The sequence below is a fragment of the Podarcis vaucheri genome (assembly GCF_965113315.1).
Source record: "Podarcis vaucheri genome assembly, chromosome: 1".
In the NCBI taxonomy this organism is placed as follows: Eukaryota; Metazoa; Chordata; class Lepidosauria; order Squamata; family Lacertidae; genus Podarcis; species Podarcis vaucheri.
This window is the reverse complement of record NC_138759.1, coordinates 137,717,516-137,745,032: the sequence shown is the minus strand read 5'-3', so window position 1 is coordinate 137,745,032 and position 27,517 is coordinate 137,717,516. Positions and strand designations below refer to the sequence as shown.

The 27,517-nt window shown below is 42.1% G+C and overlaps 1 protein-coding gene across 3 annotated transcripts in view; it reads left to right on the top strand.

Moving 5' to 3' along the window:
- The first annotated feature begins 663 nt into the window (after nucleotides 1-663).
- The window catches only part of SPAG16 (sperm associated antigen 16), a 448,643-nt gene continuing 421,789 nt past the window's right edge, over nucleotides 664-27,517 (top strand). For 2 of the 3 annotated variants that reach the window (XM_082228123.1, XM_082228124.1), the window contains exons 1-6: nucleotides 664-786; nucleotides 7,278-7,324; nucleotides 9,454-9,552; nucleotides 12,194-12,321; nucleotides 22,874-23,011; nucleotides 25,713-25,820. In XM_082228123.1, the coding sequence (XP_082084249.1) occupies nucleotides 735-786; nucleotides 7,278-7,324; nucleotides 9,454-9,552; nucleotides 12,194-12,321; nucleotides 22,874-23,011; nucleotides 25,713-25,820 (572 nt within the window). In that variant the 5' untranslated portion in view covers nucleotides 664-734. The remainder of the gene's footprint in view (nucleotides 787-7,277; nucleotides 7,325-9,453; nucleotides 9,553-12,193; nucleotides 12,322-22,873; nucleotides 23,012-25,712; nucleotides 25,821-27,517) is intronic. The other variant, XM_082228122.1, reaches the window with a different exon arrangement.

Sequence of the window (27,517 nt, the reverse complement as noted above, 5' to 3'; positions counted from 1 at the left end):
GTGTTGAATAGATGTTGCATGGACCTAATAGGTATCTAAAGCCATTTGCACATAACAGAATATATTTTGGAAAGGTACATCCAGGTTTTTTCCCTTTACATTTTTGGGGGGCCCTAAGCTATAGCTTGTTTAGCTTACAGGTAAATCCGGCACTGGATCACCCGATTCATGTGGATCATGCTCTTCGATGCGCTTCATTCAGTGCTTAGGACTTCTTTTGCTACCTTTGTAATCGTGTCAAACCTTGTCGTCTCATTTGCCCCACTGAGCACAGCTCGAGGAAGCTGAGGTGACTTTCTATCCATTTTCGTATTCTGACTTTTGCACGTTTTCAAGACAGGGCTGTGGGTCGCTCCTCGGTTTTATTGCCTTTCTTTCGTTAAGTGCTTGGAGGGGTGGGCTTATTATTATTATTATTATTATTATTATTATTCTGTTTCTACAGTCGAGCGGTGTATAAATCTTCTGAGCCAGATAAAGGATACAGAGAAGTACGGCTTTCTTGGAATACACGCAGCACCGTCAGGACACGTGTGTGACGCGTGAATTCCCACGTTAGCCGGCCAAGGCACGGGCGCGGTTTACACTGCGCATGCGAGCCGTGCGTGGTCGGGTGTTTTTTACGCGGCGCGCTGGGAAGGGGCGGGGGCGGGGCTGCGGGGTCGCCTGGGCAACGGAGCGACGCGCGCGCGGCCTTGTCGGCGGGACGGGCGGCGGCGGCGGCGGCGGCGGCCATGGAGGAGGCGGCGACGGTGACGACCACGGAGGGCACCTTCTGCCTGCAGCGTATCTTTGGGCCGAGCGAGGGGAGAGCGCCGCTTGCCGCGCCAACCCAGCAGGACCGTCGCCCGTGTAATTCTTTAGAAATGTCCGGCCTCCTGTCGGCTGTTCTTCTCTGTCGCCTTCCCCCTCTCTAGCATCTCTCTGTCGCCTACCATTGGTCACCTGTCCTCCCTGTAATGCATCCCATAATCTAGGTAAAGAACCCCTGGACGGTTTAGTCCAGTCAAAGGCGGCTGTGGCGCTCATCTGAGGGAGCCGGCCTTTGTCCACAGACAGGTTTCCAGGTCATGTGGCCAGCAGGACTAAAACGCCTCTGGCGCAACAGAAGACCATGACGGAAACCAGAGCAGCGCACGGAAACGCCATTTACCTTCCCACCGGAGTGGTACCTATTTATCTACTTGCACTTGGATGTGCTTTCGAGCTGCTAGGTTGGCAGGAGCTGGGACTGAGCAAAGGGAGCTCAGCCCCTCGTGGGGATTCGAAGCGCCGACCTTCTGATCAGCAAGCCCAGGAGGCTCAGTGGTTTAGACCACAGCGCCACCCGCGTCTCTATCTTTCTATCTAAATAGGGGCACAGGGATCAATATGGGTGTAGGCGTCTTAAGTTCAGGGGGGAAAGTTCTTACTGCTTTTATTTAAGCGGGTTTGAGCAAACAAATATAGATTAATTCAAACCAAGTCCTTGTAGGTGGAAAAGTTTGTGCTTTAAGTCCCTTCGGCAATTTTATTCCATTTGGGACCCCCCTCCCCCACATCCGGTTTCATTTCCCCATAAATGTGATGATCCCTGTCATTAATTTGCTTAGTTGTAACAGCAACAAGTGATGTAAGAAAATATGTTTCTCTTAAATCCTGCTTTCTGAAGGCCCTGGGAGCAAACCCCTTTTGTTTTGTTTTGTTTGTTTGTAAATTGCTTTGGGTTGCCTTTGGCAAGATAAAGCGACTAACAAATTTAATAAATAATAAGAAGGTTATGTTGGATTTTTTTAAAGCACCTTTTATCTTCCTGAACCCTCCTTCAGTCTTCTTAGGATTGCTTTTCCCAAGAGGAGCTGAGTTGGGGCAAAGGTCTCCTTGAAATTTTGCAGCTGGACCTTTTGCATGATAGAAAGGTTTTTGTGGGTTTAGTGGGAGGGGACTGATCCCGGAAAAATAGGCACTGGGTTGCAACCTTGCAACTCAGTCCTCAGAAGTAACTACTAAGTAGGTGTGCATAGGTTTGTAAGGTAAAGGTAAAGGACCCCTAGACAGTTGAGTCCAATCAAATTTGACTATGGGGTGCAGTGCTCTTTCAGGCTGAGGGAGGCAGTGTTTGTCCACAGACAGCTTTTCTGGGTCATGTGGCCAGCATGACTAAACCGCTTCTGGCACAATGGGGCACCATGACAGAAGCCAAAGCACTGGAAACACTGCTTACCTTCCCGCCATAGCAGGACCTACTGTATTTTTCTGTGTATTGGATGATGATTTTTGTCTCAAAAATCATGTCAAAAAACTGGGGTTGTCCAGTACATGGATAGTGGCATGGCGGGGAGAAGCGGTGTGCCGCCAGCTATTCGGTTGGCGGGAGCATGGCTTCCCCCGATGCCGCAGCAAGTGGGGAGCAATCTGGAAGGTGTTTCCTGCCCGCAGCTGCGTGGTGGGGAGAAGCTGCGCACCGCTGGCAAGCTCTTTGATGGGAGCGCAAATCCACCCAATGCCACTGTGCGTGGGAAGCACTCCCTGGATCGTTTCCCATGCGTGGCGGCATCAGGGGAGGTTGCGCTCCTGCAAACCTGATGGCTAGAGGGAGTGCAAATTCACCCGATGCCGCTGCGTGTGGGAAACGATCTAGGCTAGGGAGTGTTTCCTGCCCACAGCTGCGTGGGGGGAGAGGCTCAACAACTTTGGGCCATCTCCCCTCCTTTTCTTAAAATATACAAGGGGGCATCTTATAAACGGGAAAGTACGGTATTTATCTACTCTAGCTGGTATGCTTTCAAACTGCTAGGTTGACAGAAGCTGGGACAAAGCAATGGGAGCTCATCCCATTGCTGAGATTCAAATTGCTGACCTTACAAATAGCAAGCGCAAGAAGCTTGGTGGTTTAGACCACAGCACCATCCACGTCCCTGCATAGGTTTGTACTCTGGACTGAAATGTTGCAGGCCTTGCCATGTTGGTAGAACTTATATTTTCATGTGATGAATGACAGTACGTTCATCTTTCCCATTAACTTGATACTAAAGCAAAAACAGACCACCACAATGTTTGCCAGCTTCCAGGGAGCTTGACCCATAGAGTTTCAGGGTTTGTAGCTGCCCCATTACAGTTCTTAAGTTAAATGTAAAGATAAAGGGATGGGGAGCAGGCAGTGACAGCATACCCTCTTATTCTTTTCTGACTAATGCACATGTCAGCTATTTTAGAAGAATGTATCTCTGTAGAGCTAAAGCATAAATACCATCTAATTTCAATAAATATGCCTTGAATTGTGAAATATATTAAACTGCTATTTGAACAACGGTCACCTTATCAGGATAAACTAAGGGCATGCACAATACTCAGGCTGCAACCTGATGGCTTTGGAGTAGTTAATACAGAATTCCCAATGCAAATCTGCATGGTATTGTGAAAAGCTTTTGCTTACCTAGTCAGAGCTTATCACAACTATCTAGGCAGGCCTAGCAAGAACCTAGGTTTCTCATACTTCCTTCTTCTAGGTTAGTTATTCAGGATCTTCAGGGAAATGAGTTACATTTGAAGTCTAGGATGCAAAAGCACGGTGGGCTTTTATTTTTATAGGACCCAGCTTACCCAAAAGTAAAGTTTAAATCATCACCACCTTTTCCATCTTGTTCCTCCAGTACAATATCTCTCTCTCTCTCTCTCTCTCTCTCTCTCTCTCTCTCTCTGTCTCAGAAAGAGTTTGTGACTCAAGTAGACACCAAGGCAGGTACATAAATATATGTCAAAACACATTGAAAAGAGATCAGTAAGGTGACACTGGATATCAGTTAGAAGGAGAGGTTTGAAATTTTGAAGCGCAACCTTGCTCTGCCAATGTTTCATTGAGTCCCAGGCTTGCGCCTCCATGCTGTGGCTGTTGGGATCTGAGACTTTGGAGATCTGGCAATTCTAAGGACACATTCCAGCCAGGCAAAAACACTCAATAAGAGTGCAAAACAGGTCTAGTGAGGGATCTGGCCCAGGAGGGTGTGTGATTTGAGAGTCTGGAGGGCCAGATAGTCCTGGAGGGTCACATTTTGCCCCAGACCCTGAGGTTCCCACTCCCTGCTATATAGCATCCCTGCCTTGAATGTGTAGTCTCCACAGTGAGTCTACAATGATGTAGCTTAAAGGATCTGCCAAGTCCCATGCCCTTATAAAAATGTACAGAATGCTTTCTGGTTTGAAGTGCCCTAAATCATCAAGCTTTTTCTTCAGCTGCTCTTATTTGAAATATGGGGTGATTTGGTGTTGTGACATATTTGTCAGCATTGCAGCATCTTCTAATAACATTTAATAGACATTTCAAAAGGGGGAGGGCAGTGAATGGTACTATAACTTACTTTAGATAACATTATTTGTACCATATTGCATCTCCTTCCTGGCCCCAGGAAAACTTGTGCCTCTCCTATTGTCTTCTTACTACAGACTATACTGAAAGAGTCGACAGCACAGACTGCCTCTTGTTGTCCAACTCTGCTCACCAAAAATGAGGAAGGCTTTGACTCATTTGGTAGCTTCTTATAACGAAGAGTCTTGAGGCATCTTAAAGCTTTAGCTTTTGTGGACTACGTCAGTTGCATGAAATGTTATCCGGAGCTGTATGCATATCTATCCAAGCATGCGTAATGGGGCAGGTGGTGGTATAAACAGTGAGGTCAGAAGGAAATTAAATGCAGTAAAGTACAGAGAGTATCGGTTAATAGTGACTGTCCACAAAACCCCCCCAGTTATTGTTGATACAGATGTCCAGGCATTGGTGAGCCAGTTAACACATGACAGAAATCTTTTGTCTCAATTAATTTCACAAATGAGAGCATGATACCACTTGATGAATTGCATTGCGGTGGGTTGGACTAGATGACCCTTGGGTCCTTTCCAACTGTGTGATTCTATGAATTGTGGTTCCTTTGCAAATCTCCCCTTGAAGTTCCTTTGTTTAAGGTACAAAGGAACATTTTTTCCATATTGCCACCTGTGATGTCAGATTAGTGCCTGTTTATTGTTTTGTGTAGGGACAAGCCTGTTCTGCATAGTGTGCAGAAGGGCATTGTTGGCAGATGATGGCATGTATCACAGTGGAAGATGAGCACGTGAATGAACCACTGATATTTTGGAATACATTATTTGGTTGCCAGCATGGATGTAGCGAGGGGTGGGGGTTCAGCTGCTCCCCCATAAAGTAAATAAATAAAAATACTTAACTAAAAGTAGAAATAATCAGAATATTGGAAATTGAAATGTTCACTGAGGTCACTTGGATGATGTTGTGCTGCATTCTACCAACACAACTGGCAACCTGACTGAGTGATAGGTGTGGATTCTGCAAACTGACCAATCACGTTGCAGGTAGCTCGGTTCTGGAAGCTTCTCATAGTTTCCAGGATTTTCTCCTGAGAGTGCGCACCTGCAAGGCCTGTCAACTGGAAGTTTCCCACAGGTTATTTATAACTCATTACCTGGACTCTTTAGTGTCTTTGTTAGAGCATCATTTCTCACCTGCTTTCCTACTTTTGGCCCTACACCCCTGTATCATGTTGGAGTTGACCCTTCAAGATGAAAGCCAAGCAGTTCTTATCAGTTGCAAGACTTCGACTGAAGCTGAACTCTGGGATACCATGTGGAAGGAGAAGAAACTCAGCAAAGAGCAGTCCTAGTAAAAGAGGCAGAAATCTTTTACCCTGCTACAAAAAGGCTCTGATCTCTCTTGCTCAGTCATTCACCACTTGTACTGTAGGGTGATCATTCAGTACCTTACAGAGAGCAAAGACCTGGCTAAGGTCGACAGTGGCAGGAGCGTCTCAATGGGATATGCTCACTGAGTGTGCACAGAAAAACTGCATCAGAAAAAAGGAGAAATTTGAGAAGGAAGTGCTGAAAAGGTTTTCAGCAAAGCCAATAAAACTTGTTTTACTTTAGATTTTTTAAAAATAAAATGAAATATATGTGATCTTTGTAATTTTGTAAAATATAATCATTAACTGCATGAAAGGTACTCCCTGTTGTTAATTTTTTATCTGACTTCCTAATTTTCAAATGAATGAAGATTTTGACAGATTTTTCTGAGCAAAAGAAAAGTAATTTCAAACAACTGCCATAAGAAATTAATTTTAAAAAACTGTTGTTGAGACATTTAATTCCTAATCTGCGAGACAGAGCCAGACGCAGGATGACGACAGGTGGGGGTACCCCCCCCACCCGCCCACCCTGCATAAATTCTGGTTATACCGATGGTTACCAGGGTAGTTATAGGGACCCTACAGTTTTGTCCAGAGATATTAGCCCCCTTTTGCATCTTGTGGGTTGCAGTAAACCTGAGAGAGGAGCTTATAAGTGGGAGTCTGCTGATACAAAGGAATAGCATGATACCAAGAGCTGCTTACCCACCTTCTGGCTTCTGCCAGGCATTGTGAACACTTTTTAAAGGCCCTCTTTCACTGCCCAGTAAAAAGGGCCACAAGTATGCTTTTAAAACACCCAAGCAGGATGACTTGTTTGGTTCCGGGGTCAATATATAGCAGACTTCTGTGGCAATTGTGCACTGTGCAGATCATTAAAATAATAATAATAATTTTTTATTTATACCCTGCCCTCCCCAGCCAAGGCCGGGCTCAGGGCGGCTTACAAGCAATAATAAAAACAAGTTGAATGATTACAACTTAAAAACAAAATTAAAATACAACATTAAAATATTGAAACATTAAAATATTAAGAAGTTTTAACACTAGAAATACCAAGGTGGAAAATAGTGCCCTTGTGAAGACACAGTGCTTCACATCATAGCATCAGTGAATTAGCATTTCCTGTAGAAGTATTAAAAAACTACAGTCCTAATCCTAGTGAACAATATTTATATCTCATAACAGAAGCATATTTTTGGCAAGCTCAAAAATGACAACCTCCCTCCCAGCAATGAAGTTAGAAATGATAATTGAATGGACAGGTACTTTATGAATAAATACAGATATTTATTGGAAGATGTGATAACTCTTGGGAGTTTGTAACACAGTCAAGCTGAGATTAGAATCTGTTCCAGCATCCCTGGAGAAAATAGCAACCTGAATTCCTGAAGCAAAGCAAAGCAAATACTCACTAAATGGTGTTCATAAATGTTTGAGAGCTAAATTTTGTTGCCAGATGTATAGTGGCTTTCACTGTTGTGTGTGTAGGCAGTCAAGCAGCAAACTGACAGCTCTGAATAGAATTTGCTTATCCCAAGAATTGCAGAGTATGTGTTGCTCAGTAAATACTGTTTACTGTTTTATACTTAACTTAACATTTAGAGGTTTCAGTAGCAGAAAGCTCTGAAGATGACTACCAATATGAAGAGGTAAGAGACGTTAACACAAAAATTGTAACCTATTTTATTTTTAAGTACAAATTGTGATATTGATAAGTGACAGAGAAATACAATTTATTTTATTGTTAGCCACAAAAAATAGTCTTACATACTTTATTATTTATAAATGAAGGGCAAGGTCTATCCCAGAACTAGGGTGATATCTGGTTTTCAACATTGTTCTATATCACCAGCTAAACATCGTGATATACCGATATATCACAATGTCTGAAATAAGGATGGAGCTATGTAGAGGCATTGGCTGGCTTCATGGTTTATCCCACATCTTGATTTTTGCCAGTGCCTGTTCTTGTGATTCGCTGCCCCTTGCATGAGGCAGCGGAGAGCTGAGGAATTGAGAGAAGCATTGGCTGGGATATTGACATGGGATTCTACGGATCCCTATTTTCACACACACCTTTTGTGCCCACACAGATTAGAAGGTCTCTGTGCACTGTGTATCTTCATTATCTTCCATCCTGCCCTCCCTCTTGCCCAGATGTAATTTACTTAAACCCTAAACTCAGTAGATCTGACTAGGACAAAATGTGAACTGAACTGATCTTCTGATCCTGTAAAGGTTTGGTTTTGTTTTTTGTTCACTGAATACTGATGTGGAGAGAGGAGAAAACAATGCCTGTTGTAATTTTTCACAAGTGCTGTGCCTGGTTTTTTTTTTATTCTTTTGCAATTCTTTTTTCTCCTTAACTTTATATTTTGGTTTCTAAAAAGATATATAATGAACGATCCCCATTCCATGCATGTAAATGTAAATAATACAGTGAAACATTAAGTAAGTTTGTAAATAATCTGGAAATAGAATTGGCCTGATTTAGTACAGAAAATATCTGAATGTTTTTAATCTTATTCTTGCACAGTTGGTGCCTGAAAAAAATAGTATGTTGTATCAATGAAACACTGGTGACTTTACGCAGAAATTTGTTAATTAGTTCTATCTTAATTTAAAATCAGTTAAATGCATCCGGTTAATCCATTCTGGGATAGTACTGGCCACTTGGTGCCTGAATGTTCAACTTATATTTTCATAGTTGCAAGCCTACATTTATGTATGCAAGTGCACATAATTTGTAATGTACCATTGATTCTGTTTATCCCAAGTAATTTATAGGCATTCTCACACTGAAAACAGTGCATGCATTTTTATACTTAGGTGTCTATGAAAATGAAAGATAATAAGAAATATCCTGCTGAATAGTAAAAACATCCATGTAAAATTGCTCAGGGACAGGACTCTGATATGAACCAAATTCTACTGATGCCACAGATAAATATGCTCAGTGACTTCTGAACTTCGGGTAAAACTATGGTCTAGAGCATGCTCTCACTTTTAATATCCCATGATTTGGTACACATTTCTAGAACGGTAATTTCATGTAGACTTTGATCCAAATCAACATATGTGGAGAAGTTGTATTCTCATGCAAAGGAAAACATTACAGGCATTTTTGTGCATTTACCAAGTTCGCCTGTACAAAATTGGCAAGTCTTTAATTGACAGAAACAGCAAATATAGTATCACATTAAACTGGCAACCAAGTGTCCTGGTCTAGAATATCGTGTATATATTGCATTTGAATATGGAGTTCTCAGCTTATTTAAGTAGATGGACCTTATAGCTTCCCCATCCCATAAATACTTATGCAGTTTGGGTCCCCTGATGAAAATGAATAAAGAAGGTATATTAGTTAGGGGTATTAAGCTATAAGGAGATATCTTATACTGAATCTGATCTCAGGCCTATGCTGTCTAGCAATACCTCTGCTGGGTTTTCAGATTTTCCTCGTTCTATCTCCTAAGACCCTTATTTAGGTATAGACACGACTAAACAACAACAACAACAAAAACGAAATAAGTCAAAGTCATACTCAGAGTAGACTCATTGAAATTATGATCTTTAGTGAGTCATGCACATTCATTTCAGTGGGACTATTGTGAGTATGATTTAGTTAGATACAGCCCTGAAGCAGGGATATGACATACAAAAAGCCATTCCATTGCTGAATTGTGGCAAATAGATTATTATCATCTTGGGGATTGAAACAGTTTCCCTCAACTCAGTGGATGTGCTCATTGTATATGTATTTATAATTCTGTTTTAGGTACCAGCCGATGATGAATTTAGCCTTCAAGATGGTGATGAAGATCTGGCAAAGGCTTTATACACCATACAGGAACAGGCTGTTGATGCCCAAATTATGGTAAATATGTTGTTTTTCAAAATATGTGACTACATTGATTCATATGACTTTACAGTTATTAATGTAATATGCATGTGAGTGTGGTGGTTAACAGACTGTTACAACAAATGCATTATTATTCAAGACTAATGTGAGAGAGAGCAGAGAACTTCTAGATTGAAAAGGGTGACATTATGTTACATCTAAGTGGCAAAACTGAACCAAACTAAGTAGTTTAACTGCACCCCCATTTTCAAATTTTACAATAGTGTCCATAATGAAAGCTGAAATAAACTTGGTATTTTCTATATTTCATATTCAGATATGGTGACTTATCATCTGGTTGCAATGAAAATAATGGGCATCTAGTGGGAATAAATCCAGTGCAGCTGTCATCCAATTTACATGTTATTGGACAGTTTCAAAACACTTTCTTAAGGCAGGCTAAAGCCATTTAACATTCCCAGTGGAAATACATTCCTTTGTATGTCAGACCTCTATGCTTTACTGCAACTGCTTCTGAAACTGCCCTAAGTTTCAACAGAGATGCTATTAAAGGAAGGGAGGCTGTTTGAAAATCAGTACTCCAAACTTTCATTGAGCACATGCAACCTGAAAGTGTTTCTTTAGATCTAGGACATAAATTATATAGAATCTGTGAGTTGTGTGCATGTGTAATTATATATATTTAAAAGGAACAGATAAAAATGAGCCAACAGGGATAATACTCAAGTCTCATCTCAATGAAGGTGTTAAGTGATCCTTAAGCTCCCTTTTCCTTTCAACTGATTCTATTTTTACTTTTGCAACATAGGCCCCAATTCCTTTCAGAGGGCACACATACTTCTTTTGAAACTTCATGGAATTCAAAAGTAGTGGCTTGAGGAGTGGTGCGGAAGAACAGGAAGAAAAAGGCCAAAAGCCATGCTGTGTGTGCACAATCAAGCTCTCTGTTGTAGTCATAAACCATGAAAAGCAGAAGCATTTTATCAATTTCCGAGCTATTGGAGTAATTGTTTACTGCACAGTTAATTATTACAATTAATGACGAGGAGTTTATTGCAGTCCATTATGGGATGTAACTATGTGTAGATGCATGCTGTATTTGGATTTGGTAACTCTGTAAACCTTCCTTTTCCCCAAGGGCACCTTTGTATTTCCCTTTATTTAGTTTTAGCCACTGTGTTTTCTTGTTTTGAAACTTTCTGGAGTTTATTGTAATCCAGGTTTCCTCATATGTAAAAACAGATCAAATCAACATTTTAAAAGTGAAACTGGCCTCCTTACAACTCCATGGAAGGAGAAGGGAGGAGTGCATGAGTGCAATGCTTTGCTTGGGCTCACTGCAGCTTGTGCATGTAAAGCTAACCATAGCTTAACATTACATGCAAACATAGTCAGTGGGTAAAGATCAAGACTGCAGGACCAGGGATGACTTGAAAATGAAAGCAAAGGCTAGATCAATTAATATATCATAGCATAGTATAAATTTTTGGTGATCCAAATGTTATTACTTTGCTTGAAATATGTTTGGGAAGGTTTTACCCAGAAAGGTGGTATATTATTATTTACAATAAACAAACAAATAAGTAAATAATACTTAATGGCAATTGAACCAATGTCTTGACTAACTGTATTATTTTCAGGTTCAGTTTGGAATTGTTTTTTCATAGGTTTACAGCTCAAAGACATGTCTGTCTTCTTATGGAAACAGGGTCAGTCATGTGTAGCTGGCTAACATGGTGCTCATTTGGGCTTCAACAAAGTGGTTGGATGTGTGTTTTGATGTGGCTATAACAATAAATACGCCACCCAGAACCCCTAGTTGTTGAATGAAACTAGTTATATGTTGTTGGAACTAGATTCAGTTAGTTATTACTTTAAGGATATAGTCCTGTGCATAAACACTTGGAACTCAGTGGTGTTAGACTTGTGAAGTCAGTTGGCCCATAATCTGTTACACTGGACCAACCATCTGTTGTTGATTCTTCATCACACGTCAGTCAGTGTGATCAGCAGAGTATGCAAAGCTCCAGCAGACTCATCCAGGGTTAGCTCACCATTCTGTACTGTCACCATATAGCATGTAACCTTCAGCTTCACCGCTGATACCGCACACTTAACTAATGCTGGTGAATGCAGCCTTTGCTTTATACCCACCATTGCACTTGAGCACATTCCTTAGAGAACGGGAGGATGGATGAGTAATACTTTAGGCCTTCTGGCCTTAGGCTGCTTCTAAAGTCCAGTACAGCTGTATCCAGCTAAGCAGAATCCAGATGTGGAGGTCGGGCAACTCAAGACATGGACCAAGAAGTTAGTGCAGTTCAACTCATTATTCTAAATTACACCAACAAGTGGGATTTCCTTCTGTGTAAAGAAGCTGCATAGCAACTGAGCAGTAGTATATCATCCCACTATGCTGGTTGAGCACATTATGTAGGAGGCATGAACCAAAACCAAGAGAAATTCCTTACAGTTCCCATAAAGTTTCCCTAATATGCCAGACCATGATAATTAAGCTGCTATAGTTGTCTTGTGCTGTAATTTATGTGATAAAGAATCCAACTGGCCTGTGATTGAAATGTGCTTTCTTGAAAGCAATAATGAGGCAAACAGGGAGGCTATATTTCTAACAGTAGCTCTTGAATTTTCTTTCTAGGCTCAGCGACCAGGTCAGATTGCTAAACATTCCTTGTCTGAAACGCCAGAAGTTGTAGATGACTTTCTTTGCAATTTCCTGATTAGAATGGGGATGAACAGGACACTAGACTGCTTTCAAACTGAATGGTATGCCCTTTTTAAAAAAAGTATTCCAACTACAAACCTGCAGAAATAAATATGTATGACATATTTTGTATCCTGATAGGCAAATAAAGAGGCAGACATGTAAAATGAGGTTGAACTGCGCCACTTTTATTTAAACCTTAAATTATAATCAGCAGAGGGGAATGACTATGGGGCAGGAACTAACTTCACTGTGTATAGCCATTGGGCTTCCTAGACTGCCCAGATTCCTGGGCCACATCCTGAAGGTGGGAAGGGAGGCCTTTCCTTGTCACCCCCCTCCAGGACTGCAGAACCCTAGGTGGATGAGGGGGTTTGGTCTCAAAGAAGGCCCCTATCTCACCCTCTGAACTGCAGAGTCTGAAAGGTGAGCCTTGGGGTCGACTCATCACCTGAAAGATGCCTAAGGGGCATCACCAGGCTTAAGCAAACTATTCCTCCCCACCCCCCACCTAAACTGCCCAAAGTGATGAAATCCATCTAGCATTCTGTCAGTGCGAAGTAGGCAAAAAACAGTGTGAAGTAGGCAAAAAACAAATCTACAATCACCTTGGGAATGCATCAGTTGGTGCCAAGGATTTTCCTGCTCAGCCTCCCTTGTCCCTTGGCAAATGAGCTCAGCCTTCTGGGAACCATCTAGGCCAGGCGTTGGCAAACTCGGCCCTCCAGATGTTTTGGGACTACAACTCCCATTAGCTAGTGATGATGGGAGTTGTCGTCCCAAAACATCTGGAGGGCCGAGTTTGCCTATGCCTCATCTAGGCCTTTTTGTTGACAGTTTTTATGACAAATTATAACTTTTGGAAACCTTAAGTATTAATTTTTGTCTTTATTTTTTCATAATAGGACCTTTCCCCAATGTGAGTGCAAGTTTTAGGCCTGCACACACACTTCATTTACTGCTAAGTAAAACACAAACCTTTTTAAAGTGCAAAGCCCATAACATTTTTAAAATGTCAAGCCAATTTTCAGTGTTTCCGCCCTATTTGTTCTGCATCCTGAACCAAGTGGTTAAGACCCAGAACTGTATACTCTGTTCTCAAATAAGTGTCTGGATGATCTAAATTCTAAAATCAATGTAATTATGTTAATTAAGCAGATATATGCTTCTTTGCTTATTTTTCATAAGTCACTCAGTTTTGGCTTGCCATTGGGTGGAAGGGACAAAGGATAGAGCTTGACACCTAACCACTGAAAATGTTCCTCAGCCCTCCCTGCACCTAGCTTTTAAAGTCATATTTCCCCACACTTTGAAACCTATTTTTGTGGCCTATGTCTTTGAGAATGACACATATATGCTAATCTGTGACTTACGATGCATGAGCAATTTGACAATGTCAATAATTGTTCACCTTGGTGTTGAGGCGGCTATAGTTCCACACAAGGTATTTTGACAGCGAACTGACTACCAGGTACTTAGGAACCACAGAGCCTGGTGGTGCAGCCAGCCCTATGCTCATGGGTGTATCCAGAATTTATTTTAGGGGGACAGGCTTTATGTTTGGGGGCAGAAGGGAGTTATCTGTGACACAATTGGTCAGTTAGTTAAGTATTTTTATTTATTTACTTGATTTAGAGGGGCAGCTGCCCTCCTGTATTCTCATGCCTATGCACTTTGGAAAGCCCCTAAGCATAGGGCTGGCCAAACACATTTTTCTCCACCCTTCCCAGTGCAGAAAAAAGTTTTATTTTAATTCAAACCTTTTCGTCTACAGAGGGGGAAAAGTTCGATTGTTTTTCTGTATTTCTATGAGACTGTTATCATTTAATAATGTTTAGAATGTTGAACAAGAAACTGGGAGACTTGGGTTCAGAGCCTCATTCAGCCAGGAAACTAATTGGCTCATGTTGGATTAGTAGTCATTAGTAGTCATAGTCATTCAGCCCAACATACCGTATTTTTCTCTCTATAACACGCAGATTTTTTCTCCTAAAAAGGAAGGGGAAAAGTCTGTGCGTGTTATTGAGCGAATGTGTGGTCCCTGGAGCTGAAAAATTAGGCAAAAATCAAATCGCGCTTCACAGAGAAGGGAAACCTGAAAAGAGGAAGTGGGTGCATTCCTGCATTCTGCCTCAGGGTCTTACTGCCCACCTGCTCTATTTCCTTGCTGTGTTTGCTGAAACGGAACAAAGAGCAGGGAAAGCCCCTCCCCTCCAGGCAAGCAGAGGGGAAAGCAGAGTGCCGTTCCTTCCTCTCTGTGCTCTGGTGCTGCTGAAAACATGCAGGTGGGAGAGAGAGAGAGAGAGAGAGAGAGAGAGAGAGAATGAGAGAGAGAGAGGGAGGGAGAGCTGGCTGGCTGGCTTGGGTGGGTGCGTGGGGGAAACTTTTGCCTTCCTTTCCTCCGTCCCGTTATACCCCACTCCTGCATTCTTAGCCCTTATGTTTTTTTCCTTCCCTCCCCACTTAAAATGTGGTTAAAAAGCATGGATCCACATGGATCCTCAGCATTTTTGCACTGGGTCACCCCAAATTCACCATCAGAGCACATAGCATGTCCATGGCTACAGCCTGCCCCCCAAAAATCATGCACCCACTGTTGCCTGGGGCTGCAATGGTGCAAAAACGTGGTTAAAAAGCATGGATCCACATGGATCCTCAGGATCTTTGCATTGGGTCACCCCCAAATTCACCACCAGAGAACATAGCATGTCCATGGCTACAGCCTGCCCCCCCCCAAATCACGCACCTACTGTTGTCTGGGGCTGCAATGGTGCAAAAACGTGGTTACAAAGCATGGATCCACATGGATCCTCGGGATCTTTGCATTGGGTCAGCCCAAATTCACCATCAGATCACATGTCTGTGGCCACAGCATGAAGCACAAAAATGATACATCCACTGTTTCATTCAGAATGTTTTTTCCCTTGTTTTCCTCCTCTAAAATGATGTGCGTGTTATGGTCAGGTGCGTGTTATAGAGCGAAAAATACGGTACTTCAATGGGTTTTTGCAAGGATAAAATGGTGAGGGGGGAAACTGTGTACATCACCTTGAGCACTTCAGAGGAAAGGTGGGATATAAATGTAGTAAGTAAATTAATAGATTACTACTTTGATTACAGTCTGAGGGTACACACATAGACAAGTCATTTCTTGAGTAGTGTTTATGGTATTAAAGCATCATGTTTAATGGTTTGTGAACTGATGCCCTAAACATGTATTTTATGAATGTTTTAAAATTGCATTTACATTGTTAATTAACATCATTAATAACTGAAAGTAAATTACATTTATCACATTTTTCTTTGTACAAGTATCTTTCTCTTGCTAATATACAGCAGATCCATGCTGTGATCAAACTCTAATGGGATTCAAAATGAGAAAATAATTAATGCTGAGAAAGTTGATTCATTTGCACCTATAAGAGCTCAGCTCATTTATTAAATGACCTCTTAGATATGAAAGCCTGTTTAAGAATTAATCTTTAATTAAATTAGGCAAGGTAATTAATGTGTTTATCTCATAGCTTGAGAATTCTGAGTTTTTCGAGTATCTAATTTTATATAAAAGTTTCATCTTTTAACTTTCAGTTTATTTTAATAGAAGAATAAAACCAAAGTATGAACCAATTAGAATATTTTCTTTATAAAATGAGTGGTATATTGCATAAATTCAGTTTTTTGTCATTTGTACAAATCTATATTTTGCAGTTTAAGACTATACATGGAAATTTACCTATGTGTTGTAATGTTGAGCCAGTGTGGTGTAGTGGTTAAGAGCGGTAGTCTCGTAATCTGGTGAACCGGGTTCGCTTCCCTGCTCCTCCACATGCAGCTGCTGGGTGACTTTGGGCCAGTCACACTTCTCTGAAGTCTCTAAGTCTCACTCACCTCACAGAGTGTTTGTTGTGGGGGAGGAAGGGAAAGGAGAATGTTAGCTGCTTTGAGACTCCCTAGGGTAGTGATAAAGCGGGATATCAAATCCAAACTCTTCTTCTTCTTCTTCTTCTTCTTCTGTGGATGGGGGTGGACCAAAGCAAAGCCTGCTCTACTCTGGTCTTCTCCCAAGCCCTGCCTACCCAGCCAGGCATGACTGGCCCAAATTCATAGAATCATAGAATCATAGAGTTGGAAGAGACCACAAGGGCCATCGAGTCCAACCCCCTGCCAAGCAGGAAACACCATCAGAGCACTCCTGACATATGGTTGTCAAGCCTCTGCTTAAAGACCTCCAAAAGAGGAGACTCCACCACACTCCTTGGCAGCAAATTCCACTGTCAAACAGCTCTTACTGTCAGGAAGTTCTTCCTCATGTTTAGGTGGAATCTTCTTTCTTGTAGTTTGGATCCATTGCTCCGTGTCCGCTTCTCTGGAGCAGCAGAAAACAACATTTCTCCCTCCTCTATGTGACATCCTTTTATATATTTGAACATGGCTATCATATCACTCCTTAACCTCCTCTTCTCCAGGCTAAACATGCCCAGCTCCCTTAGCCGTTCCTCATAAGGCATCGTTTCCAGGCCTTTGACCATTTTGGTTGCCCTCCTCTGGACACGTTCCAGTTTGTCAGTGTCCTTCTTGAATTGTGGTGCCCAGAACTGGACACAGTACTCCAGGTGAGGTCTGACCAGAGCAGAATACAGTGGCACTATTACTTCCCTTCATCTAGATGCTATACTCCTATTGATGCAGCCCAGAATTGCATTGGCTTTTTTAGCTGCCGCGTCACACTGTTGGCTCATGTCAAGTTTTTGGTCAACCAAGACTCCTAGATCCTTTTCACATGTACTGCTCTCAAGCCAGGTGTCACCCATCTTGTATTTGTGCCTCTCATTTTTTTTGCCCAAGTGCAATACTTTACATTTCTCCCTGTTAAAATTCATCTTGTTTGTTTTTGCCCAGTTCTCTAATCTGTCAAGGTTGTTTTGAAGTGTGATCCTGTCCTCTGGGGTGTTAGCCACACCTCCCAGTTTGGTGTCATCTGCAAATTTGATCAGGATGCCCTTGAGTCCATCATCCAAGTCGTTGATAAAGATGTTGAATAAGACCGGGCCCAAGACAGAACCCTGTGGCACCCCACTAGTCCCTCTTCTCCAGGATGAAGAGGAACCATTGATGAGCACCCTTTGGGTTCGGTCAGTCAGCCAGTTACAAATCCACTGAGTGGTAGCATAGTCAAGACCGCATTTTACCAGCTTCTTTACAAGAATATCATGGGGCACCTTGTCAAATGCCTTGCTGAAATCAAGGTAGGCTGAAATTCAAATACCTGGCTGACAGGAAAGTCCACCAGCCAACTGCCGGCCACCCTTCCCAGCGTTGCTTACCCAGGATTTGGGCCTACTCCAACGGGCCACAACTGCGCCCACCCCCGGGAGTGGGTGGGCAGCCATTTCTATGGATTGTTAAAATTCCTGTCACATCAGATCTGAAGAATGATGCCTTAGGGTTGATAAACTCTGCAAGAACAGTCCTGCTAAATCAGACCAAGCGCCTACCTAGTCTAGCAACCTCTTTCTCACAGTGATGAATCATGTGCCCATCAGACACCACAAGCAGGAAATGAGGACAATAGCCCCCTTCTGCTGTTCTTACCTGACTCTTACTCAGTATAAGTACCATATTTTTCTGGCTATAATTATCCCCCCCCCCGGATTTTCCTGTATTTTCCCCCATGTAAAGACAACCCCTATTTTTTTGAACCCAAACTTAAGACAACAAAACCCTAAAATAGATTGGCATTATTGAGCTTTTTGGGGGCAAGCGCCCTCTAAGTTTCCATCATGAGGTGCAGTGGCTGGGGCACCACACACTCCCCCTTGGTGGCAGAGGCTGCTGCTGCAAGGGAGCCAAGGGGCAGGAGGCTCCCAAGCAGGTCGCCAAGGCAGAGCCCAGGGAAGGCAGAGCCCACGCTGCCACCAGATTTGCAAGATGACGCTATGTGTTATGTGTAGAAATGTTGTATTTGTGAGAAGGGCAGGAATAGAAGGGTTAGGAGAGGGAGGAGTGCATTCGAGAGTCTATAGGAACAGGCTGAGGAATGTGCTAAATAAAGGAATCTTCCTTTTTTATTGTTACATTTATATTCCACTTTTCCTCCAAGATACATGGTGTTCTTCTTCCCTGTTTTATTCTCCACACTTCCTTATTTTTTTCCCCAGCTGCCACTTTGTGCTTTTCTCTCCCAACCCATAATAGTCCTGGTTCTTCTGTTCCTTTACCCCAGTGTTTCCCAACCACTGTTCCGCGGCACACTAGTGTGCCGTGAGATGTTGCCTGGTGTGCCGCGGGAAAAATTAAAAAATTCGAAAGATTTTATTTTTTTTTAAAGTCAAATTTTCGATTGGGGCGCTGTCACTAGAATCTACCCAGTCTCCTGATCCTCAGTCCTTGCATTCAGTCTTCAGGAAAGGTTGGACTCATCAAATCATCACAAGTGATCTGCAGCTTCAGCTTGAAACCCAGTGCAAAGGGCAGCCTAAAACTACACCCCACCCCTTGCCGCCTGAGTCCCTTGCACATTACTGTACCTTTGGTGGAATCTTTGTAAGGGCCTTCTGGGAAAGTCAGAGGTTTTATGAGACTCAAGCCCTCTTCAGTTATTCTACTAATGTGTAAAACCAGCACAAGAATGGTGGCTAAGCATGCTAAGTTCTGTGCCCTGTTGTCATCCCCATCACCCACCATGAGTTGGAGAGAAGCTTCTAAACTTTGCCACAAACTTTTGAACCCATCTAAATTGCACAAGGAGCCCTCAAATGTTCATCCTCCAACTCATGATGGGTGACAGAGATGGAGACAGGACCTAGTTCAGCATGCTCTTCCTCACTTTCCCTGCTTGCATATTGATTTTTAAGTGAGTGGAAAGCCTGGAAAGGGCTTCTGTTTGCCATGCAATATTATTGCTTCTCCAGAAATTGTGCACCAAGTGAGAATACTCAAGCCACCAGGTTCTCTGCACATACTCTGCTGGAGATGTGTTGCTTTGAGTGTCAGCTTTTTCATAATCATCATAACTATTTCACATATTGCTTTCCAGATCCCATAGCGCTTCACATGTATTTCTAGTTGTTGTCTTGGTGACAACCTTGTATGGTAAAATCAGTATTACCCCCCATGTTGCAGATGGGGAGGACTGAGGCTGAGCGTGGCTTACAGAAGACCACTTCATAAGATCTTGGTAGAAGTTAGTTTCAAACTGGAAACTTCCTGATTCATAGCTCTTAGTCACTTTGTACACCAGCTCAGCTTCCTTTCACTTAGATGAAATCCTATGGCCAGAGCGACACCACCTTCCCTAAAGAAACTTTAGAATCATAGAATCATACTTTGTTGTTGTTTAGTCATTTAGTCGTGTCCGACTATTCGTGACCCCATGGACCAGAGCACGCCGGACACTCCTGTCTTCCACTGCCTCCCGCAGTTTGGTCAGACTCATGCTGGTAGCTTCGAGAACACTGCCCAACCATCTCGTCCTCTGTCGTCCCCTTCTCCTTGTGCCCTCAATCTTTCCCAACATCAGGGTCTTTTCCAGGGAGTCTTCTCTTCTCATGAGGTGGCCAAAGTCTTGGAGCCTCAGCTTTAGGATCTGTCCTTCCAGTGAGCACTCAGGGCTGATTTCCTTAAGAATGGATGCGTTTGATCTTCTTGCAGTCCATGGGACTCTCAAGTGTGTCTCCTCCAGCACCATAATTCAAAAGCATCAATTCTTCGGCGATCAGCCTTCTTTATGGTCCAGCTCTCACTTCCATACATCAGTACTGGGAAAACCATGGCTTTAACTATACAGACTTAACAGGCCTTAAAATCCTGCTTCATCCAGGAAGTGAACACACTTATTTTCAAATGATTTCAACTTTTAGACTTGCTGCTGTGTTTGTTTTAACATATTGCTTTAATATTTTCTTCCCATTTAATGCAGCTTTAATGCCTTTCTTATACATTGATTTGGATACAATCAGTAGAGATGTGTCTGCCTTCATGATGAGGTTCTAAGAAGGTCAAAAGCAGTGCAAATTGTCCACTACCTACTTTAAGGCAAAATTAGAGTGGTGCTGGCTTCATTTAAAAGATGAATGAATTCTGGCTCCGTCCCTGTGTTCTTTTAATACAATGGCTGACTCTGTTATTACTTCCAGAATTGTAGCCTGCTTGTAACTGCTTACACAAGCCTAGAACAAGAGCAAATAAAATTTTGCACAAAATAGTTAGCATGCAACACCCCCCAATAATATGCTTATAAGTTTTTCAGTGTATTTTAACTATGTATTTGTTCTGTTCTGACTTTTGAAGGGTGCTGGGGGTGCTGCAGTTTCAGAATCAAATTAATTTTTATCTCCTGTCATTGAAGCTTTTAATACTTTGATCTGGAGGTCAGGCACAGCACGTATAAGAGCAAGTTACTGTTTCATTCTGAAAGCTGAATAATAGAATCATAAAGTTGGACGCAATCCAAAGGGTCTAGTCCAATCCCCCACAATGCAGGAATCCCAACCAAAGCATCCATGACTGATGGCCTCTGCTTAAAAACCTCCAATGGAGAGTCTACATACAACCTCCTGAGGGAGTCTGTTCCACTGTTGAACAGCGCTTACTGTCAGAATGTTCTTCCTGAGGTTTAGTTGGAATCTCCTTTCTTGTAACTTGAAGCCATTGCTTTGAGTCCTACCCTCAAGAGCAGCAGAAAACAACCTTGTTCACTCTTCCATGTGACAACCCTTACTATATTTGAAGATGTATATCACATCTCTCAGTCTCCTCCTTTCCAGGCTAAATATACCCAGCTCCTTCAACTGTTCCTCATAAGGCTTGGTTTCCAGACCCTTGATCATCTTGGTTACCCTCCTCTGCACATTCAATATCCTTTTTAAATTGACTTCCCTTGATCTGGATATTTCTGTTAATGCAGCTGAGAATAGTATTAGGGTTTTGTTTGTTTTTTGCTGCTGCACCGCACTATTGACTCATGTTAAGCCTGTGATCCGCCAAGACTCCTAGATCCTTTTCACATGTACGACTGGCAAGCCAGGTGTCCCCATCTTATATTTGTGCATCTGGTTCTTCCTGCCTAAGTGCAGGACCTTGCATCTGTCCCTATTGAAATTCATTTTGTTAGTTTGGGCTCATTTCTCAGTTTATAAGTATAAAAAATGACATTTTAAGAGCTCTTGTAGTAACCTCACTGTTCCTAGGATTCAAAGACTTGAATGTGTGAACTGTTTCAGGATCCAGTTTAAGAGTCTTTACATAGCAGTGGTATAAGGGGAAAATGTGTCTCCTGCCCTGTATTTTGTATGGTTGGGCTTAGTTCAGTCTTGCATGGTGTGCCTTTTTAAAAAACATTAAAAAGTGGTCTGACCATGACAACAGGGTTACAGAGCCCCTCCCTCCCCTCATTCCAGACCAACAACCTCCCACTTGGTTGAAAATATTGGCTCAAGAGTGTGTGCTGCAAAATGTGTTGGACAATGATTTTTGTGACAGCCCCATCGTTATCAGAATGGTCACCTGCCCCAACCCCAGACACTCCTAAACCCACAGGACAGCATTCTTGAGGGCCTATCAGCCAATTCAGGAAGGGAGACTATTGGGCAGTGGGATGATTGGAACACCATGGAATTTGTGATCTGTCTCTCTCGTCCAACACAAGGTACAAACTCAAACCCAGTACCCGAGTGAACTGATCTCCTGGTGAGGCAAAATAGCATCTTTGCTTCCCTTACCCTCCCACCTATTTTTGATTCTGAACTAGATAATATAGACAGAGAAGGCTGGGTCATATTCTGAGGATCTTCTAGTCCAAGCACCTCAATGCAGGAATATGCATCTGTCCCATATGGGGATTGAACCTGCAACCTTGGTGTTATCAGCACCACACTCTAACACTCTAACTAAGCTATCCAGACCCACAAAGATCAATTCCACCCAGCTCATTTCCTCAGGTCTTGGTGACACAGGCCAGGTCAGCCTGCTCATCCTAGCTTAAATCATGGATGATAGTTTTCATGGATGACCTGGAATAACCGGTAAACAGCAGCTCTACTTTGCTACAGGGCAGGTTAACAAGGCAGCCCCAAACCTGTTGGTTGGTAGAAGGGATAGTTCTTCATCTTGAGTAGAAGCCCTGTTCTGGACCGGCTGCAGTTTCTGTATCATTTTTCAAGGCAACTTCATGTACAACACATTGCAATAAAACTAAAAGGGAGGTTACTAGACTATGGCGAACTGTGACCAAGCTATTTCCATTTAGGTATGGTCAGCAGAAGCTGATAAAAAAGCAACAACTTTGAGCCACTGAGGCATTGAGACTCTAATGACAGTGTTGGTTCAATGAACACCCCAAACTGTGACATGTTTTAATTTTAATGCATTTCTTGCTAAGTGTTCCCTTTCCCCTTGAATTTTCTAAAGCAATGACAACAATATTGTAATAGCTTTCTAGAAAGAGGAAGTATATTGTATTTTAACCTATGGGTCTCCTGCTGTGTTTAACATTCCCATCAAGTAGTAAACTCTATTTTGATCAGTCTACAACTGGGCGCTCCACTCATGGATCTTTCGAATCCTTGGGGCCAGGAAGAGAGGGAGAAAAAGAAACACTTTTCATTTTAATTTCAGGTATGAGCTAATGCAGAGAGGTATACTTGAACCTAAAGACATTGGATTTGTTCCAGATGCATACACCTGCAATCAACATTTGGAAAGGGAAAACAAATATCTCAAGAAGGAAATGGAGAGCTATAAAATAGCAGCCAAGTAGGTTTTTGTTATTGTTAATGGGTCTTCTGCTGTTCACTTGGGGAAAGATCCTGCCAAATTAACCACAATTTCTGTTAATTTCAAAAGGAAAGTTAAGCATGTGTTCAACAAGATTTGAATGTATGTATTTACAGAACTTACAGCTTTAATTGCAAAGAGCATTGAAGTAAAAGTGATTTAAGAGTGCTTATATCTGACTAGACTGTGCCCAACATGAACATGTTACAATAAGCTGCCAAGTGAGCAGATTTATGGAATTCTAAGAACAGGAGAGAGCTGGGAAAGCCAGTGTACCAAGCCATTACACAAAACAGCAGACCCATCACAATTCATGGGTCTAAACTTGAAGGGATCAAGTGGGTTCATGGGGAGAAAGGCTAGTATTCAGGTTGGGGCAACCCAGTCAGATGGGCAGGGTGTGTGTGTGTGTGTGTGTGTGTGTGTGTGGCTGGTAATCAGAAACACAATCAATCCATAAAGCAAAGTTTTTGTTCAGCCTTCTGAAGGCATCCAGGCTTTCCAGTTCAAATGGTTCTCTGCTAATTGTATAATTAAGTAAAATAAAATAAATGGATGGAAGATGGCTTAGTACAGGGGTCTGCAACCTGCGGCTCCGGAGCCGCATGCGGCTCTTTTACACCTTTGCCGCGGCTCCGGGGCGGATACTAGCGAGGGGAGGAGGCGCATTGTGCGCCCCGACACTCCCCACTGTGGCGGGTGCTGTACTGGCTGTGATGTTGCATGGGGCGGTGTGTGAGTTAGTCATGCACCGTCCCAACGTCACCTTCCCGCCCACTGTCAGATCGGAGGGCAGCGGCACGCATGCTTTAAATGTCGCAATGGTTTTGCGCCTCCCAGGTTTTTTTTTTCCTTTGGAAACGGGTCCAAGTGGCTCTTTTTGTCTTAAAGGTTGCAGACCCCTGGCTTAGTACCATGCCTTTAAAAATTTTTATTTGTTACACTTCCTTGCTCTATACAAAGACATATAGTATATCAACTTAAAAAAATATCCTGAACAGAAACCATGTAAAGATAAGCAGTAGTTTAATTGCACTGGGATTGTTATATATGAATAGGTCTAAATAATAACATTGTGGTGCTGAAGTTAATATAGGTGTAAACCATTGCGTTTAGAAAAGATGGCAATGCAGACTGACCAGAGATACATGCCATGTTACTTAAGCAGTTTATGTTTATATGTAACTAAATCCTGTCAATTTTCTGAGCCTAGAAGGTATTGTGGGATACAAATAAAAAGCATAACTATTTACAAAAGAAATTATTGCATGCTGTAGCCATTTTAATGAATGCATGTATGTTTGCTACATTTTACATTTCACAATTTTTGAAAGGCCATATTCAGTGGCGTAGCGTGGGTTGTCAGCACCCGGGGCAAGGCAAGTAATTTGCTCCCCCTAACCCGTGGATTTGCGCCCTCTAACCCTAACCCCCAGATGTTGCGCCTGGTGCAGCCGGCCCCCCCTGCACCCCCCACGCTACGCCACTGGCCATATTGGATCTATGAGTTGGCTATACAGGAACAGGAACCTTTATAGCATTATTGATTTACTTTTGAGAATGCATGCCATACAGAAAAAAAAATCACAAAACACTAAGTAATTTACATGTTTTATGTGAGAGAGGGAGATCTACCGTGTTGGTGAGAGGCAGCAGTAAGCATTTGTCCTTAAAATGTTTGCTGCATCTGTCTTGTATGTTCCTTCCTGACAGAAAATGAAATGCATAGACATTTAAAGGGGGAAAGTCCTAGGCAGTAGTAGTTTTGTGAGCTTGATATTCAAGGTGCTAATATTTCTTTGGAAACACGCTTCCTTGTAGACATTACTATGAGATATGTTGACCAGTTGTCCCTGTTTGTGGTACCCAGGACCAGAAACACACTCAGCAAGGTTAACAAGTATACTGTCAATCAAAATATGATCTAGCAGCTTCATGTCTAGAGTACTTGAAGTACGTAGCTTCAGTATGAGGGACAGTAACAGGAAATGGCTGCACTACAGTATATCAGATAAGAGTGTTCAATGTCAGCATGTATTCCAGTAACTGAATCCAGTGCAAAGGGAAATAGGAAAGAGAAGGGGCACAAATGAGGAAGCTGATTTCACCATGATTTCTTTATATATAATTTTTTTATTAGTTTTTTTAACATATCATTTTCAACAGTAATTAAACATACTTTTACATATTATTCAAATTTTTGACTTCCATCAATCCTGTCTGAAAATTTTCCAGTCTAATCTCTCAGTATTCATTTCTTATCTTCCCTATTACATTTCGAACTCATAACCAATATCTCTATCTTTTTCTACTTTGTAACACTTTGTATATTCCTCCTTACAAAACTTCTTGTAGTCCTACTAGCGTAATTTGTTGATTACAGTTGCTCTTCAAATAATTCATATACTTCTTCCAATCTTCTGTAAATCTCTGGTCCCGCAGGTTTTGAATCCTTCCTGTCATTTTGTCCAATTCTGCATAGTCCATTAATTTTGTCTGAGAGATTTCACCATGATTTCAGTGTGTGCTTAAGCAAGTTTACTCAGCAGTATTCCCTGCTGATTTGAATGCATGCTGTTAAAGGCAGTAAGTTAGGAGTGTTGTGTATGTCCCCCTGCTTTTTTTGTCTTATATTCCTTCATCCAGAAAGCATTCATTTTCTTCTTTTTCTTTCATGCAGCAAAGCTAAAGAAGCACTGCTAAAACTGCAGAAAGAGCGTGACTTCCATCGAATGCATCATAAACGAGTGGTGCAGGAAAAAAACAGGCTCATTAATGACATTAAAAGGTAAACGATTACAAACAGGGTTCTAAACCCACTTGGTCTTCAAGAGAAGAGCCAGCATTACCAAAGAATGATATTTACGACATCCCCCTATTTACATGTGTTCAATTCATGCACAACCACTTATATGCACAGCCCTGGAAACCCTGCTGTGCCTCCACCTGAAAACCTGAAGAGCCTCAGCAAAGCCCTGCTGTGCCTCCAGCTCATGCATAAATGGGGATTCACCTGTACAGTGGTACCTCGGGTTAAGAACTTAATTTATTCCGGAGGCCTATTCTTAACCTGAAACTGTTCTTAACCTGAAGACCACTTTAGCTAATGGGGCCTCCTGCTGCTGCTGCGCCGCTGGAGCACAATTTCTGTTCTCATCCTGAAGCAAAGTTCTTAACCCGAGGTACTATTTCTGGGTTAGCGGAGTCTGTAACATGAAGCGTATGTAACCTGAAGCGTATGTAACCCAAGGTACCACTGTATAACAAAGAACTAAGAGGCTGAATTGATACAGGTAGCCTCAGTGGCAAGAAGTATCTTTTACCAACTGCATTTGCCATTCTTGGACTGGGAGAGCCTGGCCACAGTACCTCATGCATTGGTTACTTCAAGATTTGATTACTGCAGCGTGCTCTATGTGGGGCTTCCCTCGTGTTTGATCCGGAAGCTGCAGTTAGTGCAGAATGCTGCAGCATAATTGTGGACAGGAGTGAGACCTGTGCTCAGATGTCTGCACTGGTGGTCGATCTGCTACCAGGCTCAGTTCAAGGTGTTATTATTAGTATATAAATCCCTTAACAACTTGGGACTAGTTTACCTATGAGATTGCCTTACCCCATATGTGCCTACTCAACCACTTTGATCAGCAGAATTGACACTTTTAAAAGTGCCACATGATACCAGTTCCACACCTGTAAAAAGTTGATTGTTTAGTGTGACAGCACCCACACTTTGGAATCCCTGCCTATTGATATCAGGCAGGTGCCTTCACTGTACTCTTTTCAGCACCTGCTGAAGACATTCATATTTAGACCGAAAAAAATCTCTTAGGAACTGGGTGGAACAACAGGGGCTATGTTCATCTGAACAAACAGCCTAAGGGGCAGGCCTCCCATTAAAAAAAATGTCATCACTGATAAGCTCTAGGAGGTTTCAAACACTTTGCAGGCAAATTTGTTGATTGCACAGATTACATGCAGAGGATTAGTTAGATCTAAGCAACCTGCCTATATTAGAAATTGCCTCTCTATGTAGAAGTCAGAAAAAGAATATTGTGACTTCCTGAACTTGTTAAATGATGTGTGCTAAGCAGTTTCTTGTGAATTACATAGCAAATAGACTCACCATCCATAGTGAAAACTTGACTTTCTACTTACTTTGGTGGAACATTCTAAATTTAGGTTCTGTTGTAATTAATACTAGAGAAATACATTTTAGTTGATCTTTCTTAATTGTAATTTGCTTGGTTGTCAGTTCATATGTTCATTTTGTTTGCACCAGGGATAGACATAACATTCATCTGGTAGAAAGAAACAAATTTTAATATGGACCAGCATATTTAATTCATTTAATGTACTTTGATAATTTGGAAAATGAAAACTCCCACCTCCATCAACATTTTTGATGTATTACAGTATTTTAATATTTTTGATGTATTACAGTATTTTAATATTTTTTTGGAAGCCACCCAGAGTGGCTGGGGAGGC